The sequence below is a fragment of the Sphaeramia orbicularis genome, chromosome 3 (genome assembly GCF_902148855.1).
Source record: "Sphaeramia orbicularis chromosome 3, fSphaOr1.1, whole genome shotgun sequence".
NCBI classification, from domain to species: Eukaryota; Metazoa; Chordata; class Actinopteri; order Kurtiformes; family Apogonidae; genus Sphaeramia; species Sphaeramia orbicularis.
Genome location: NC_043959.1, coordinates 49,512,272 through 49,529,430, shown reverse-complemented (window position 1 = coordinate 49,529,430; position 17,159 = coordinate 49,512,272). Strand labels below are relative to the sequence as shown.

General features: G+C 39.3%; 1 protein-coding gene across 1 annotated transcript; it reads left to right on the top strand.

Annotated features, from left to right (window-relative positions):
- The first annotated feature begins 439 nt into the window (after positions 1-439).
- Positions 440-13,643, top strand: ipo7 (importin 7). Its single transcript, XM_030130813.1, has 25 exons — positions 440-638; positions 2,836-2,917; positions 4,593-4,749; positions 4,860-5,018; positions 5,124-5,280; positions 5,450-5,539; positions 5,659-5,753; positions 5,843-5,927; positions 6,043-6,177; positions 6,360-6,459; positions 6,547-6,623; positions 6,715-6,831; positions 7,016-7,105; positions 7,250-7,415; positions 7,504-7,664; positions 7,973-8,101; positions 8,892-8,958; positions 9,114-9,239; positions 9,641-9,738; positions 9,823-9,918; positions 10,951-11,171; positions 11,425-11,633; positions 11,730-11,936; positions 12,021-12,137; positions 12,362-13,643. The coding sequence occupies exons 1-25, from the start codon at positions 555-557 to the stop codon at positions 12,457-12,459; spliced, it is 3,123 nt and encodes a 1,040-aa protein (XP_029986673.1). The 5' UTR covers positions 440-554; the 3' UTR covers positions 12,460-13,643.
- The last annotated feature ends 3,516 nt before the right edge of the window (positions 13,644-17,159 follow it).

The window sequence follows — 17,159 nt, the reverse complement described above, 5'->3', positions numbered from 1 at the left end:
AAACATTGCCTGAATTTTGTGTTTTCCTTCACATTAATATGCATACCTGCCATAAACTGCTGCTGAAAGGGCATAAATTAGTGCATTAATAAAAAACAACAGAATGTTCTTGATTCTTAAAATTTTCCCCTACCCCGACTTGATGTGTCTCAGTATTGATTGGAGTTTCTATAGTCTAAAGGTGAACTGAAACTATTAAATCTGTTAATTTGTAAGAAATAAAACATTCCTTTACTTACATATACCACATGTAATTATTTTTTAAGTAAACCTAATTGCAACCACGGTTATTCTCCGTCTTCCTGCCACCTTTTAATAGCACACAATGACAATAACAACATTGAAAACATGCAGGAAAACTACATTTCCCATGGGCGTGTAAAGTCAGCCGGATGCTCGTGTTGCTCAAGTTTGGCGCTGATCTATCCGGGTACTTCATTCACTGCTTCCTTTCGCGCCGGGTAACCGGAGAGCCGTGCGTCCATGTGCGCAGTGACTGGGAATTGACAGACCTCTGAAATATTAAAATCCGAGCCGTAAACAGACTTTTCGAAATGGATCCCGAGTCTTTGGTCGAGGCCCTTCGGGGAACGATGGACCCCAATCTGCGGGAGGCCGCGGAGAGACAGCTGAACGAGGTAAAAGTTGTCAGTTTATGATGGCAGTTGTGGTGGCGCGGTCTCGGATCGGGCCTCGGCCGCTCATAACATCAAGATGGTGCGATCACGCAGAGTGGGCTCTGCTATCATTACCCTCACAGATTATGGGCTAAATTCCGCTGCTCGACACGTATACTGCTTATACGTCGTTATTCCCATTATTAAAGTACAGCTGCTGGGTTTAATTTAAAGGTGTTTCTTTTATTCTCAGTACAAACTCATTTTCCAGTTACCAACGCCAACGTTAGCTTCATCTTGAGCCAGCTGTGTCGCTAATGCTAAACAAGCTAACCCTACTGGAGAGAAAACGGTAATTGTTAGCACGTCGCACACAGTTTTTCAGACTGATTACCGGGCTTTTGCGAACTTATTGTATTATTACTGGCGCATTAAACCACACGGAAAAATAAATGGTTGACGGACAGGTGCTCGTTGCCGTATTTGGCAGTAGGATAACTGATGTCTAGTTGTGTGGCTAACCGTAGCTAGCTAACTTGGCTACTTGTTGGATGAGCTGCCATAGCCCCGCTATGTAGCTCCTGCTCACGTGTCACTGTGACAAGCCCAAGAGTGATGACATTTTTCACAACGGAATAAGAAAGACATCAACTCGGTTGTTGCTGTCATACGCTATTGGTCATTCCATGTTACTAGTTACGTTACGAATATATAGGGCACATATCGATAAAATGAATTACACGTTAGCACGGCTCACTGTCTCCAGCTTTAGACTATCAGGTATGTCTTTGTGAAGACACTAGCCGCACTAGCTCCCATGTTGTTTACTCATACATGGATGAAAACGACTCAGAAGATACCGAACTGCTAAATCTGAGACTTGCATGATTAACTTGAATTTGTGAGTCACGTTCTTAAAATGTAAGAAATACATTTGCATGAGACTTTCTATATAGTCAGTGTTTTTCATCAGACAAAGAAGTCTACATCAGACAAAATGGGCTGATGACATTAATCGAACACATTTCCAGTGAAGGTCTGTGAAGACTTTTGGGTTCACCTGCTGTTTTGGTGAAGATGAAATGCACATGAACCCCAGAGTGTTGCTGAATTTATTGCGTGATGTGAATAATGGGGGATAATATAAACAAACCCATTTCTTGTACATCCCTACATTTATAAATTAATAGTACTTTGATTTTTAAATGGATGGCATTTGTCGAACATTAAACCTCTACTGTATGACTTTAGCTTGAATCATTGCATTTGAGGAGTTGTTTGTACGTTAGTGACCAATCAAATGAGTCTCCTCCTGAACTTACTTTTGGCAGTGGAAGGGGGCTTGAGTTTCTTTTTTCCTTTTCTTGTTAAAAATATGATTTAAACACTCATATCAGCATCAGTAGAGTGATGGCTCAGTTGAATGGCTTAGTTGGAATGACTTCACTTGCAGCCGGCTGGAGTTATTGTATTGTCCTTCTCTGGAGGATGAAGTGATTCTGTTGTGCATGGTTTCTAAATGCAATGTTTTGATTAGTCATCAACTTATAGTCTTATTTATGGAAGATTTGTGTAGTCATGGAATAAGGGCTAACAACGCGCCAAAGAATGTTATAAATGAATAGTTGAGCCCATGACTATTCTATATCTTTTTATATCATAAGTATATGAAGACTAACCTAATCTAATGATAGTATTCTTTAGGTGGTTGTTGTAACCCGGAATTATATGCATTTTAAATTAATTACTTGCAGGTACAAAAATAGTGATCTGCATGTTTCTTCTTTTGTTAGAATGAATACTTTTCAGTTGGTGTAGATTTACAGATCTAATGAGAATACTCCCATTAACTACTAAATGCTGTGTTTGGCTTTTTTTTTCTGTTTTTTCTGTAATTTATGGTGATGATTGGAAAATGTCAGACTTTTGTTCTGTGCTGTAACCTGCAAGTCCAAAAATACAACCTCGTAGATTTAATTTGAAGGCAGCAAACTGTATGTACGTTCATGAATCATGATAGTTGTGTTTTAATGCTGTGACCATTAGTAAATGAACATTTTCAGCTAGATAAAGGCTTTATACCAAGTAGTCCTGTCTTTCTGTGTTGTCAGGTGTGCACAGAACAACAATGACATCCTCCATGAAGATTTTTTTTTTTTACTTTGTTTCAGTGTTTACAACTGGTTGAAACTGAATTCCTTTTGATTTTGATTTGCAGGGTCACACCCAGGTAAACTTTGTGTCCACTCTGCTGCGTGTCACCATGTCTGAACAGCTCGATTTGCCTGTCAGGCAAGCAGGTAAGTCAAGATGTACTGCCACACACACTATTTTTATACTTGGATATTGTACTTACACCTACTTTAACATTCAAGTAGGTTGAAACTAATTAGGGAATTTATTGGTCTCTTAATTTTCAGAGTTGCTGTTTGAGTCTTGAAACTGAAGGTTAAGTTCAAAGTACTGAGTTGACTTAGTGGGTGCACATAAGGACATTGAGACCCTCTATTACTATGTGACTTGGCATATCATTGAGCATCTGACTCCAATTTTGTTAGATTGCACTGAATAGATGAGATAATCTCCCGTATCCCAAGGTAATCGGGTCATTTATGTAATGGTTAAAAAATAATTTAGCAGTAATACATGATTCACATTTGTGTTTTTGTGAAGCTGAAGTGCCACACTGAAGTGCAGCAGACGTGGAGTTGGTTAAATATAGCCTGTTGTGCTTTAGTTGAATGTTGCTCTAGGCAGAAGGTGTTCGTGAAGGGCAAAATCAATTTTTTAGGCAAAAAAAAAAATCTGTTACAGAACATGCACAGATAGTTCTGAATGAATCTACATCCAAATTTATGAGCACAGAAAACAATTAAGGTGTTATTTTGTTTTTAAAGATCCGGGACTCAGTGCAACAAATGGCATTTCCTGCTGTAGAAAAAAATGTCTGTCTTCAGTGCAAAGTAGATAAAAGCAGCTTTATCAAACTCTACAGAAGCTGTCAGAAAGATATCACAAGTGATGTCGTCTACTGTATTGAAAGAACTGCATTGTACTGTGGCCAATTCTAGTCTTGGTAGACAAGTTCAGTCTAAAAATGCTGTAATTACTGTGGAGTCAATCATTCTGCTTTTCACAGTCATTTAGATTGACAGTTATCAGTTATTACATAATTTTCATGAACTACTTCATCAAAAAACAATAATGTACTAAACATTAGGTAACTTTTTAAAGTAACTTTTTTGACACTAAAATAAAATTTAATTCTCATTTCATTCACAAGTATTTTTTAACCTGAATTGTTTTTCATGTGACCAGTCTTCATTCGGCATTTCCAAATTTTGTAGAAGATACAAGCTTTTTCCAATGAAAATATTGTGCAAAGTTGGTAACATTACCACTTTTATGAAACTTCAACTAGAAGTAACATTTCTGCTTTCAGATCTATTTGACTGCGTTTTAGTTGTGGCTTTACAGTGCTGTGGGGCGGTGGTGTAAAGAGGTGGTCATAGGCGGAGGGACAGGGGGCTTTATGCGTTGTCAGCGTTGATAGGCTGGATTATGATTGCCTCGCTAGCGGTGTAGACATTTGTGTCAGCAGTCTGACGTACACCTCCCAGCCCTCACTCCTCCACTCCATCAGATACAGCTCTCTGCGAAAATGGGGCCCCCACACTGTGGAAGTGAACCCAACTGACACCCTTGTGCCACATTCAGAACATCTTAACTACTGAAGGAAGGGTTTATTTTAGTGTAGTAGATTTCATAAACCCTGAAATCACATTGCTGTGTTGGAAACTGTCGATGATTTAAGGCAGTCACCAATAGTGGGATCACCAATGACAATTAATATTATAAATTTCTGTGTGAGATCCTTTCACTATAGCAAAGTCAAGAAAAATACTGACCTGCTTTAAAATACTGCATAAAGACTTATATTTTTTTAAGAGTCCTGTGGTTTTTTTTCCTGCATAGGTGTAATTTACCTTAAGAACATGATAACCCAGCACTGGAGTGATGGAGACGGTTCAGGCACAGAGACACCCATCATCAATAACATCCCTGACGAGGACAGGCAGTTTATTCGAGACAACATAGTGGAGGCCATCATCCATTCACCTGAGCGCATCAGGTAACCACACACCCACACAGCAATGAGAAGATTTTGTTTTTAATCCAATTGTCTCATGTGTTTTTGATGACTTTTTATGTTCTTCCACTACTTTCCTTTTGACACGTCAGGGTTCAGTTGACAACATGTATCCATCACATGATCAAGCATGACTACCCCGGCAAGTGGACGACCATTGTGGACAAGATTGGCTTCTACCTGCAGTCAGACAACAGTGCAGGATGGCTAGGAATCTTGCTTTGCCTTTACCAGCTGGTCAAAAACTATGAGTAAGTCAAAGGTTCACAATCTTAATCTTACAGTAATTTATGAAACATGAAAACACTTTTACTTAATGTGTCTCATATGGCTGATGTAACTTTTGTGTTGCGCAGATATAAGAAACCTGAAGAACGTCAGCCTCTGGTGGCTGCCATGCACATCTTCATGCCCATGCTGAAAGAGCGCTTCATCCAGCTGCTCCCTGACCACTCCAGTGACTCTGTCCTGATCCAGAAACAGATCTTCAAAATCCTCTATGCTCTCTTCCAGGTATTATTACAACACTCAGGCTGTTTTCCTTTAGCTGTGGAAACTGACCAGAATGTTTAATGTCTAAAGCTAAAATGGAAATCCATATATCTATAAATATAGTCAGGTTGGAGTGAGACTTAATGTTGTTTTTGTGTTTCCTTTTTTAACTTTATGATTGTCTCCACAGTACAATCTTCCCCTCGAACTCATCAATAGACAGAACCTGACAGAATGGATGGAGATCCTCAAGACAGTAGTGGATAGAGATGTGCCTCCGGTGCGGACACAAAAATCATTTTAGTAATTAATAGTCCAAAGTTGCTTTAAGAATAGTTCATTTGAGCTATGGGTGTTTTAGTTCATCAAATGCTGACTGTGTTCATTTTATCGGTATAGGAGACAATGCAGATAGATGAAGATGAGAGGCCTGAGTTGCCGTGGTGGAAGTGCAAGAAGTGGGCCCTTCACATCTTGGCTCGGCTGTTTGAGAGGTAAAAAGCAGATAACTCTTCCCTCTGTTGTTTAATAAATAATACCAACATAGATAAGTGCCGTTAATTTTAATATACCCTCTTTGTAGATATGGAAGTCCAGGAAACACAACCAAAGAGTACGCAGAGTTTGCTGAACTTTTCCTCAAGGAATATGCAGTCCCTGCACAGCAGGTAGGAACCTAACATGGATTGATGCAGACAAATGTAGCCCACCTGTCAAACTCAAATGTGTGCTTTTGGAGTGGACCTCACAAGCTGAATACATCTTTATTCACTTGCTCTGTAGGTGCTTCTGAAAGTCTTATACCAGTACAAGGAAAAGCAATATGTGGCTCCCAGAGTACTCCAGCAGACGCTCAACTACATCAACCAGGGCATTGCACATGCTCTGACGTGGAAGAACCTCAAACCACACATCCAGGTATTGGAAACTGATTTCATTAGTCATAGCATTTTGCACATTTGATGCTGTTATATTTGCACTAAAAATACATCTTAGTGCCAACTATTGGAAGATTTTCAGAAACTGACATTTTCACTTTTATCTTCAAAATGTTATGTGATCCATTGCCATACACTGACTGGGCCGTTTGTGTCTTACAGGGCATCATTCAGGATGTTGTTTTCCCGCTCATGTGTTACACAGACAGTGATGAGGAGTTGTGGCAGGAGGATCCATACGAGTACATTCGCATGAAATTTGGTACGCAGAAATTGAACTAGACGCTTATCTTAAAAACAGAATCCTGTACATCAGCTAACCATTACTTGGAACTTTTGTCCCCTTTAGATGTATTTGAGGACTTCATATCGCCCACAACAGCAGCCCAGACACTCCTCTTTACCGCCTGTAACAAGAGGAAAGAGGTGTGATTTGATTTCAAGCTTAATGGTTGCATTTTTGTATTGCTAGGTTCACAATCTAATGTGGTGTTCATCTTTTTGTTTTCTTTTTTAGGTGCTGCAAAAGACTATGGGCTTCTGCTACCAGATTCTTACTGACCCTGCCTCTGACCCAAGGAAAAAGGATGGTGCCCTCCACATGATTGGATCTTTGGCTGAAATCCTACTGAAGGTAAACAACTCTTAATTAATTGCCTGGAAGGATTTTTTTTTTTAATTGTGCTTTAGTATTAACATATTTCAGTCATTTACCAACTAAGGCAATCCCTTTCTTGTAACAAAAAAAAAAAAAAAAAATTTACAATGTATGAGTTAAAGTATACTCATTCACCTTTTGTGATCCTTTTTCTATACAGAAAAAGATTTACAAAGATCAGATGGAGTTCATGCTGCAGAATCACGTCTTCCCCCTGTTCCGCAGTGAACTGGGCTACATGAGAGCTAGAGTAAGTGCTAATGTCCCAAAAGGATAATCTAACACTAGTCTCTTTGAAATATCACTAGCTTCTTACATTGACATGATAAATAGCCCTTTTGTTTTGAGTTATAAGAAATTCTGCTAGTTCCTCAGCCTTTTTGTTTTTACATAGGCCTGCTGGGTGCTGCATTACTTCTGCGAAGTGAAGTTCAAAAGTGACCAGAACCTGCAGACGGCCCTGGAGCTGACCCGCCTTTGTCTAATCAATGACAATGAAATGCCAGTCAAGGTGGAGGCTGCTATTGCCCTGCAGGTTCTCATCAGCAACCAGGAGAAAGGTGAGCACAAAATCCAGCTTACTTGTTTGATCAAATGAAAATCTGAACTGTTTCTGTAAGTGTCTGATCTTATGTCTGGGCTCTTTAGCCAAAGAATACATCACCCCCTTCATCCGGCCAGTGATGCAGGCACTTCTGCACATTGTCAGAGAGACGGAGAATGACGACCTCACCAATGTCATACAGAAAATGATCTGTGAATACAGTGAGGAAGTCACTCCAATTGCAGTGGAGATGACGCAGCACTTGGTGAGTGAAGTCAGTAAAGAGTTGAGATCCTCATTTAGGCATTATGATGTCATTATGTCGGTAAACTTTGTCCACCCTGATTTGTTGAATCTGTAATTGGAGACCCTTCAAAAAATGAAATGGCAGCCTGAAATGTTGAAATGTAATGTGTAGCGGCAAACGATTATGTGCCGTCTTAAACTTTGAGTCTTTAACAATGTGCACATTAATTATCTTCAACTTAGTTTTTGCACAGTGCTGTGAGTTGCACAGTTGAGTCAGCAGTCCACAGACATGATTATAATGGCCTCTCTGTTTGCTCTTGACAGGCTATGACGTTCAACCAGGTGATTCAGACGGGGCCTGATGAGGAGGGAGGAGATGACAAGGCTGTGACGGCTATGGGCATCCTCAACACTATTGATACACTGTTAAGTGTAGTGGAGGATCACAAAGAGGTTAGCAGCATAGTCACTAAGCATGACACACACACACACACACACACACACTCACACACACACACACAGTCTCCGGCTGATCAGTCATCTCGGTGCCACTTCCTCTGCAGAAGCGGCTCTGGTCTGCTGTAACGCTCCTGCCAACACACTTGAGCCACCCACCAACTCTTGGGAACACGCTCTGTTCTCACCATGTTCAAAATGACTCAGAGGCTGAGGCAGATGCTAGAAATAGCGCTGGGGCAGGCTGCCACCATGTCTGCCGAAACACAGGAGCGCGTGAAACCACAGAACTATTAGATTTGATCCAGGATTTCTTTCTAGAGAGGAACTGTGATTGCACAACAGCTCTGTGGTTTTTGGTTCAGCCATCACTTCATGTGGCACTTTATCCCAAAAAATCCCCCAAAAAGTGTGAATTTACTGTATTGACACACGACAAAAGTCAATTGAGTAATGACTAGCTTCATTGATTTGTTTTCATTGCAAACGTAGTAGAAAAATTGCAGTGAGATCTCTATCAAGTCTGTATTTTGGTGTATTATATTGAGCCTTTATACAATTATAACATAACACGTGGGTTATGGTAAACTTTTCTTCCTCACCAGCTTTTTTAAATGAAGGCTCAGGGGAAATGAAAACAAGCTGCTCATGATTTTACAGAGGGCATATGCTGAATAAGAATCGCCACTCTCATCACACATATTGAATCAAGCGCCCAAGAGATTTGAATTTAACAAACCACCCTTCCACCTTTATCTTCTCACTCTTGTCCTTTGAACTTTTCCAGATCACACAGCAGTTGGAGGGCATCTGCCTGCAGGTGATTGGCACTGTGCTGCAACAACATGTACTTGGTAAGCAAGACTGATCCTTCCTGTGTTACTACATTCCACTATCATGCAGGTTCTAACCCTTATTGTCTGCCTACGTAAGACATGGTCTGTAAATGCAAACTCTATTTATTTACTTCCGGTGACTCATCATTCGCTCCGTCTTGTTGTTTTTCCAGAGTTTTATGAGGAGATCCTGTCACTGGCTCACAGCCTGACTTGCCAGCAGGTGTCGCCACAGATGTGGCAGCTCCTTCCACTGGTGTACGAAGTCTTCCAGCAGGATGGATTTGACTACTTCACAGGTCTGTGCTTGTCTTTGAACAAGTATTTGGAGTTAAAACTAGAGACTCCTCTTTCCTCACTCTCACTTCTTAATTTTTTTTTTTTTTTTTTTGGAAAAGTATTTGCGCTGATAATACTCTAGAAAAATGACAACTGTGCCAAGCTAGTGTGTCACTGTGGTTTGTGGGCTAACATGATATCACCTATGTTTAAAAATTGACCAGTTTCTAGGGACATGGAGTAGATCTTTCATTTATGGTTATCTTCAGCCTCTTCCATTCATAACTTTTCATTTGTTGAAACCCAGATTGAGTTGACATTCTAAATCAAAGTTTGCATTAGGACAGAAATAGATGCCGAGATTGTCAGCAAAAACAGTTACTGAGATCTGATAGTTGTGTAAATGTTTTATTTATTTCAGACATGATGCCTCTTCTTCACAACTATGTCACCGTTGATACAGACACCCTTCTCTCTGATACCAAATATCTGGAGATCATCTATAGCATGTGCAAGAAGGTAAAACTTGACTATATGAAAGCCAAGATCATTGTTATGATCACTATGTATTAGGTTGTTGACCCTACATGGTTCTTCACACAGGTCCTAACGGGTGATCCAGGCGAAGACCCAGAGTGCCATGCAGCCAAGCTGTTGGAGGTGATCATTCTGCAGTGCAAAGGCCGTGGCATTGACCAGGTGAAGTGTTTATAACAGACTCTGATCCTCATTGACAACAAGTTTTTCAATATTTTGCATTTTTCATTGGTTCTTGTTAGTTGAACTAAGTAAGCTAATTAAGCTAAATTTTACGGTTTTTGTTAATTTTATAAACCTTAATTTTAGTGCTGGTTTTAGCAAGTTTTGTAATATTGGTTAGTTGTATTTGCTAAGGGTGAGATTCAAGTTGGCTAGAAAATATTTTTAATTTTGTAACTAGTTCTATGTATAACTAATAAAAATTCCAAAAATATATACAGGGTGTCCCATAAGTCTCCATACATAGGAAAAATAAATGTTTCTTGACATGAACCATTTTTATTTATATAATATGCTCTATATGACTGACATTTTGTCGGGAACACATTTCAATGCGTGTCCTCCACTGCTGAAGAACTATAAAAAAGAAATATAAAGAAATACATGTTAGAACCATATATGTATGGAATGTATTATGTCTCCTATGTATGGAGACTTATGGGACACCCTGTATATATACTTTTTCAGAGTTTTTATTAATTATACATCTACAAGATGGATGAAGACTTTCACTCCAACCTGAAACTAAATCAGGGTTTTTCCTACCATTCCAACTCTTGGGTGCAGTACCCAAGCCATTTTGGGTCCACATAAACTAAATTGCTCTAGAATCTGAGGAGAGAGCATCAAAACTAACAAGAAAAGTCACTTTTCCCCCGTAATGGTTGGCTCTGGGCTGTTGGTAGAGTTAATGTTTCAGGATTTCTTTCACAAGTCTGGTGAGGATAAGTGTTAAACAACAAAGGGGAAAGAGATTAATTTACTTAAAATTATATTTTAAAGCCCAATGAGACTTTCTTGGTGACTTAAAATAAAAAGTATATACTTCTGTGGGAGCCAGGGCCTTTTTGAACCAGCCACAGTGGCAGTCATGAGTGTTAGATATTTGCTATACTTCCACATTGGCTTCATTTAGAAGCTGTGGCCCCTACCCTTGAGGTAACCAGAAACTTGAACCTGCTGTCATTGCAGGTTGTGCCCTTGTTTGTGGCTGCTGCGCTGGAGCGTTTGACACGGGAGGTGAAGACCAGCGAGCTGAGGACTATGTGTCTGCAGGTGGCCATAGCCGCACTTTACTACAGCCCCCCTCTTCTCCTCAACACGTTGGAGAATCTGCGTTTTCCCAACAACACTGAGCCAATCACTAACCACTTCATAACCCAGTGGCTCAAAGATGTTGATTGCTTCCTTGGGTAAGACAAGTTTCATGAGACTTTTGACAAATTGCAAGTATAGTATGTTTTTTGTCCATCTTCTAAAACGTGCATACTTTTCCAAATCTGATGACACTTAAAGCAACAATTACATTTCAGTTTGATAACTTTAAAGATACAGAACTGTTGGGTGTAAACTATACTGATTTGATTGTGTGTGACTGTCATGTGACTTTTCTCAAAGGAGATGCTGTTATCTGTTTCTAAGTATTTTTTACTCTTTCATTTACAGACTTCATGACAGAAAAATGTGCATTCTTGGACTTTGTGCCCTGATTGACCTCGATCACAGGCCTCAGGCTGTTAATCAGGTGGCCGGTCAGCTTCTTCCAGCAGCCATCCTACTCTTCAGCGGCCTCAAGAGGGCGTACGCTTGCCGAGCAGAGCATGAGAATGAGGAAGATGACGATGATGAAGATGGGGAGGAGGATGATGACAATGGTAAGAGAATTGTTTTGACGTACTTATGTTTTATCATCTTCCCATTACTCTGGAAAGAGACAGATTGTTACATGTTGCTGCTTTGCATGAATGTAGCGGAGCTGGGCAGTGATGAGGATGACATTGATGAAGAGGGGCAGGAGTATCTGGAGATGCTGGCGAAGCAGGCAGGAGAGGACGGAGACGATGAAGACTGGGAGGAGGACGACGCCGAGGAGACGGCGCTTGAGGGTTACACTACAGCAGTAGATGACGAAGAAAACGTGGTGGACGAGTATCAAATCTTCAAAGCCATACTTCAGAGTAAGGCAACAAATGAACAGTAACAAACAATGAATAAATAACCCTGATGTGCATTAATCACCTCCAACTTTACTTTTAATGCAGATATCCAGACCCGTGACCCAGCATGGTACCAGGCACTAACACAAGTCCTCGATGAGGAACAGGGCAAACAGCTTCAGGACATCGGCACACTTGCAGACCAGAGACGGGCAGCACATGGTGAGTAGGAGCTACTACTGGACTACAGTCTCATTTAGTTCAGCACAGGTTCTCACCCTTTTTTAATTTAATGGACTTCTCATGTCAGCACTTACCTGAAAACTTGAAGTGCTATAATAGTCATTCATGTACATTTAGAAGCAGCTATCCCCCAAAAACTTGGGAAAATCCCTTTTCTCCCGTTTCTGAGATATTAACGGTTTGATTTCATTGTCCAATTACAGAATCCAAAATGATCGAGAAACACGGCGGGTACAAATTCGAAACACAAGAGGTGCCAGATACTTTCAACTTTGGAGGCATTGCTCCAGGAATGAATTGAGTCATCCGTTCTACTTTTTATTACTCTGTGACTGATTGTAGTGAAGTGAAAAAAAGCTTGTGTTGTTCCCTTAAGTAGTGGTTCCAGAACTGGTTCTTCTCAGTCATTCTTCAATCTGTTAAATGGGAAATCGCACCAGAAGACGTGGGAAAGCAACCAAAATGCAACCAATGGCTGGGGAAAACAAACCAAGAACTTGAGCACGATGCAAGAGAAGCTCTGAACAACGTTGTCTTTTGGAGTCCAGTGTGGAGGGGATACCATGACGGCAACTCTTTCATTTTTTTTTCCCACTTCAACAAAATTGGGGGATTAACAGTTATCAGAATTTGATAATGGGACTAAATATTTCATTATCACTGTTCAGGCCTTATGGCCATAATAAGATTATACCTCTGGTAGTGGTGATATCTACATTATTTTCTGCATAAACAAACACTCATGTTTATGTACATATGAGCCAAGGTTATTGATTTTTCAAGTAACCTTGAAAAACGATCAGAGGCATTTGTAAGGTGTCAACAGCTGTATTCATATGTAGCATATTGGATACTTCATAGCACTATGTGATGCCTGATCTCTGTAAATTAATGACTAGCACTTTCATATTGTTCAGGTCTCCTAGCCTTCTGTATCAGACTGCAAATTTTTTAAATTGAAGACTATTTAAAGTGAAAACAGCTGTAACTTTGTTACTTTGCAAGCGACTTGTGTAATAGTTGGTTGTCATGCATCTGGTGACAGAGTGGATCAGTGGGCATCTTGGAAACATTGATTTCAGGACAAATGAGAATGCTCTTGGTGTTCAGTATGGCTACAGGACATGTGTTTGTGAGCACTGCAAGTACAATTGCATACATCATGGAAGCATGTACAATTGGACTTATCGTGAAGGTCTCAAGCTTTTGGTTGGTGTATGGATAAATCATCTATATATACAACAACATATTAAAAAAGCTAAGGGAATGTATGGCCATGAGTGTTTTCTTACACCAATGTTTGCCCTATATTTAATTGTATATCTAAGTGATTCACTGTTGGGACATTGGTATGAAATATATTAGTGTTGTACTGACCCAAACATGGATTGGATATTGATTGGCTGATCAGTTACCAATGCATTAACATGAAAGAGTGATATCCCAACATAAAATCCAATAATCACCAATAAACTATGTAAATCACTACGTTATCTTATTGTTTTACAAAATAAGTCTGTAGCGAAATCAACCTCTTAAAGCAAAAAGGGAGGGATTTTACAGGGCTTACTGACCAACAATATACCACATGGTGTAATAGATTTATTTGTTGCATTTTGTTTTACAAAGAGAAATGTTTAAAGTGAAGCCTGTTGCTTTACACATAACAATGAATTCAGTCTCTCCCACACAGTGATAATTGCTTTGATTGAATGGTGGTATCAGATCAATACTTGCTGGTAATTGAACCTGAAAAAGTCAGTTTAGTTCCTGCCTCGTTTATTTAGTTGGGGTTAATATTTAATAGAGGGCTGTAACTGTGTAAAACAACCCATCTTCATTTTTTTCCCCCAGCATTGTAAAACATTTCCAATTTTCTGGGACACATGGCAGTTTGATTCAGATCATAAGACCACTTGATAACAAAGCATGTACCTGCCCTGAGGTTTCAGATGCCTGTAGCTATGTATCATGTAATTACTATCCAGGACCAGTCCAAGAACCAGACTAAGTATAGTTGAAGAACCAAACACCAGGAAGGGACTGGCTCTCATGAGGACTGCCCCGGGAAAGACCAAGACCTAAAGTCACCCTTGTTGCAGAGGTTCCTTGGAGTTACCAGCCTAAGAAACAGCAAATTAAAGCATCTTAGTTTCAAGTACAAGTACAGTAATGTCACCTGTTGAGGGGAGACTGTGTGGAGGCCTTTATGGTTGAAGCCACTACAGAGGAAGAACAAAAAGAAAAATGCTTGGGCCAGGAAAGTACTTAGGTCAGATGAGTCAAAATTTGAGATTTTTGGTTCCACCTGCCATGTGTGTTGGACGCAGAGGAGGTTAGCAGATAATTTCTACATGTGTGGTTTTCAACCGTGAAGCATGGAGGTATGAAGTGTGATGGTCAGGGGGGCTTTGCCTGTGACACTAAGTGATTTACACAAAATTGAAGGCACAGTTAACCAGCATGGCAGTGGTAGCATCATGAAACCATCACTTGTTCTTCAATGGGACAGTGACCACAAACACTGTGAGGAGGTCGACCAAGAAGAATAGTGATGGAGTGCTGTGTCACATGACCTGGCTTCTACAATCATGAGTTGGACAAACATGCCAAACAAGAGCTCAGCACCTCTGGGAACCCTTCAAGACTGTTGGAAAACTGTTTTAGGTGACTGTGGGTTGGTCAAACGAAGGACAAACCAGATGGGATGGTATATCGGTGAATAATTTCATGAAGCTGAGTGTACAGAGCTGTCTTCAAAGATGGGGACGCTTTAAGTTGGATAATCAAACAGTTTAAGCAGATCAGTCATGAAGTCATCAGTAACACATGCCTTCCACCGAAACCAGTTTATTAATAATAAGTACAAAAAAGTGGGTGAACATCACAGAGCTACAGGCTTTTGCATGTGAAGAACGAGTAAAGATTGTGATCTAGAGGTGAGAGAAAGTTTTCAGCACTAACTGAAAATGTTTGTTAGAGGTTATAAAAGCTATAAGAAGCTCCACTAAGTACTGAAACAAGGGGCTGAATAAAAGTCACCTCATTCATTTCAACTTCAAAGTTGTCAACTTCTGTTGTCGAAATTGCTCAAATATCTATCAATAAATGGTTTTTTGTTCCTTAATGAGGTTTGTTGTCATTTATCATTATTTTTCATCCTCATCACAGTGAGGCAGAGTCATAAACTTCTTAGATAAGCGCTGTGTCACTGGGGATGAAACTTGGATCTTCCAGTTTGACCCAGAGAGCAAAATTCAATTGAGTGGCCTCCAAACGGAGTAGCTAGACCTGTGGAATTCAAAGCACAGAGGTCTGTTAAATAAATTAATAAAATGAACTCTATTAAATTTGTTTGAGAACCTTCTGATTCTCCCTTGTATTTTGAGGTGAGGAGGTTGAATATTTCTGAACTATAAACATTACTTCTATATTTGTATGAAGTAGAACATGAAACTTCTTCCCCCAACTGACAAAAATTAGTCACTCTTAAAAAAAAAAAAAAAGTGGTTACTATTTTGACTAATCTACTTTTTATGCTTGTCCCTAATCAAAGCAAAAGGTGACAACAAAAGATACATCATTCACACCTTTTTCATATTTTTAATGTCTACAATATTAATCTATAATGTGGAAAATAATAAAACAGAGAAAAACATGGGATGAGAAGGTCTACTGGATAGTGTGCTGTTTTATTTCTGTAAGATTGGCCTCCATATTGTAGCACATGGATGTCAAAGTCATTAGTAAATAACTGCATAATAACTTATAAGTAATTTTTCTTTTAGTTTTAGTGCTAGAAAAATTACAGTATGAAAATGTTTGCATTTTTACAAACCACCACCATAACCTCCACATCCATGAACAACCTGAAATTTCTTGGGGAAAACAAGTATAATTTTAATAATATTATGCCTCATCTTATCATTTACACATGTACATTACAACTTACAGATCACAGTAGATCTATAAAGACACCAAACATTTAGGAACAGGCATCTGAAAAATATAGTTTTAAACCTTATTATCAAAACAATTTGACAAGAGACAGTGAGACCCACAACTGTTAATGTCTTCTGTGTGATTTCTGTATTTTAAATTCATGCAGTGGGCCGGATTGTACGACGGCGTATTAAGGCCACATAAGAAAAATAAAAATGCTTGTCACTACGAGAATAAAGTCGTTATTTAATGAGAATAAAGTCGTAGTTTAAAAAAAAGTCATTATTTAACGAGAATAAAGTCGTTAATTAATGAGAATATAGTCATTGATTAACGAGAATAAAGTCATTATTTAATGAGAATAAAGTCGTACTTTTATGAGATCAAACTTGTAATATTTTGAAAATTGGATAGTTTCCGGTTTTACAGCGAAGGCAACAAGCGAAGCAGCAACTTTCCCTTCTACTGGACTCAAAAACTCGGAGTAGAATCCCCCCAGTTTGTTCAGAAACATCAAACCCTCTATGTTTAGTTCTCTGGTGTTTCCACTGATAGCCCTGCAGCTGACCACTTCATCAGTTTCTCCTCCACAAAAGAGGCAATTTGCTACAAATCAGTTCGGTTTTTACAACAAACCCAAATGTGTGCAAACTCCCTTCAAAGTCCTTAGACTAATTAATATGTGCTGATGTGGGATAGTCTCACTATTTGGACTTTGTGCGTAAACCCCAAATGAAAGTAGAACTGCGCTAAATGCTCCAAGTTCTCCATTATGTGATGAGTGGGTACGACTTTATTCTCAAAATATTACGACTTTATTCTCGTTAAATAACAACTTTATTCTCATTAATTAACGACTTTATTCTCGTTAAATGACGACTTTATTCTCGTTAAATAATGAGTTTTTTAAAACTACGACTTTATTCTCGTTAATTAACGACTTTAAAATAAATAAATAAATAAATAATTTACGATATTTTTATTTTGTTATGTGGCCCCAATACGCCGTCCTAGGATTGAACCCTTGGGAGGGCCGGTTTTGGCCCGCGGACCGTATGT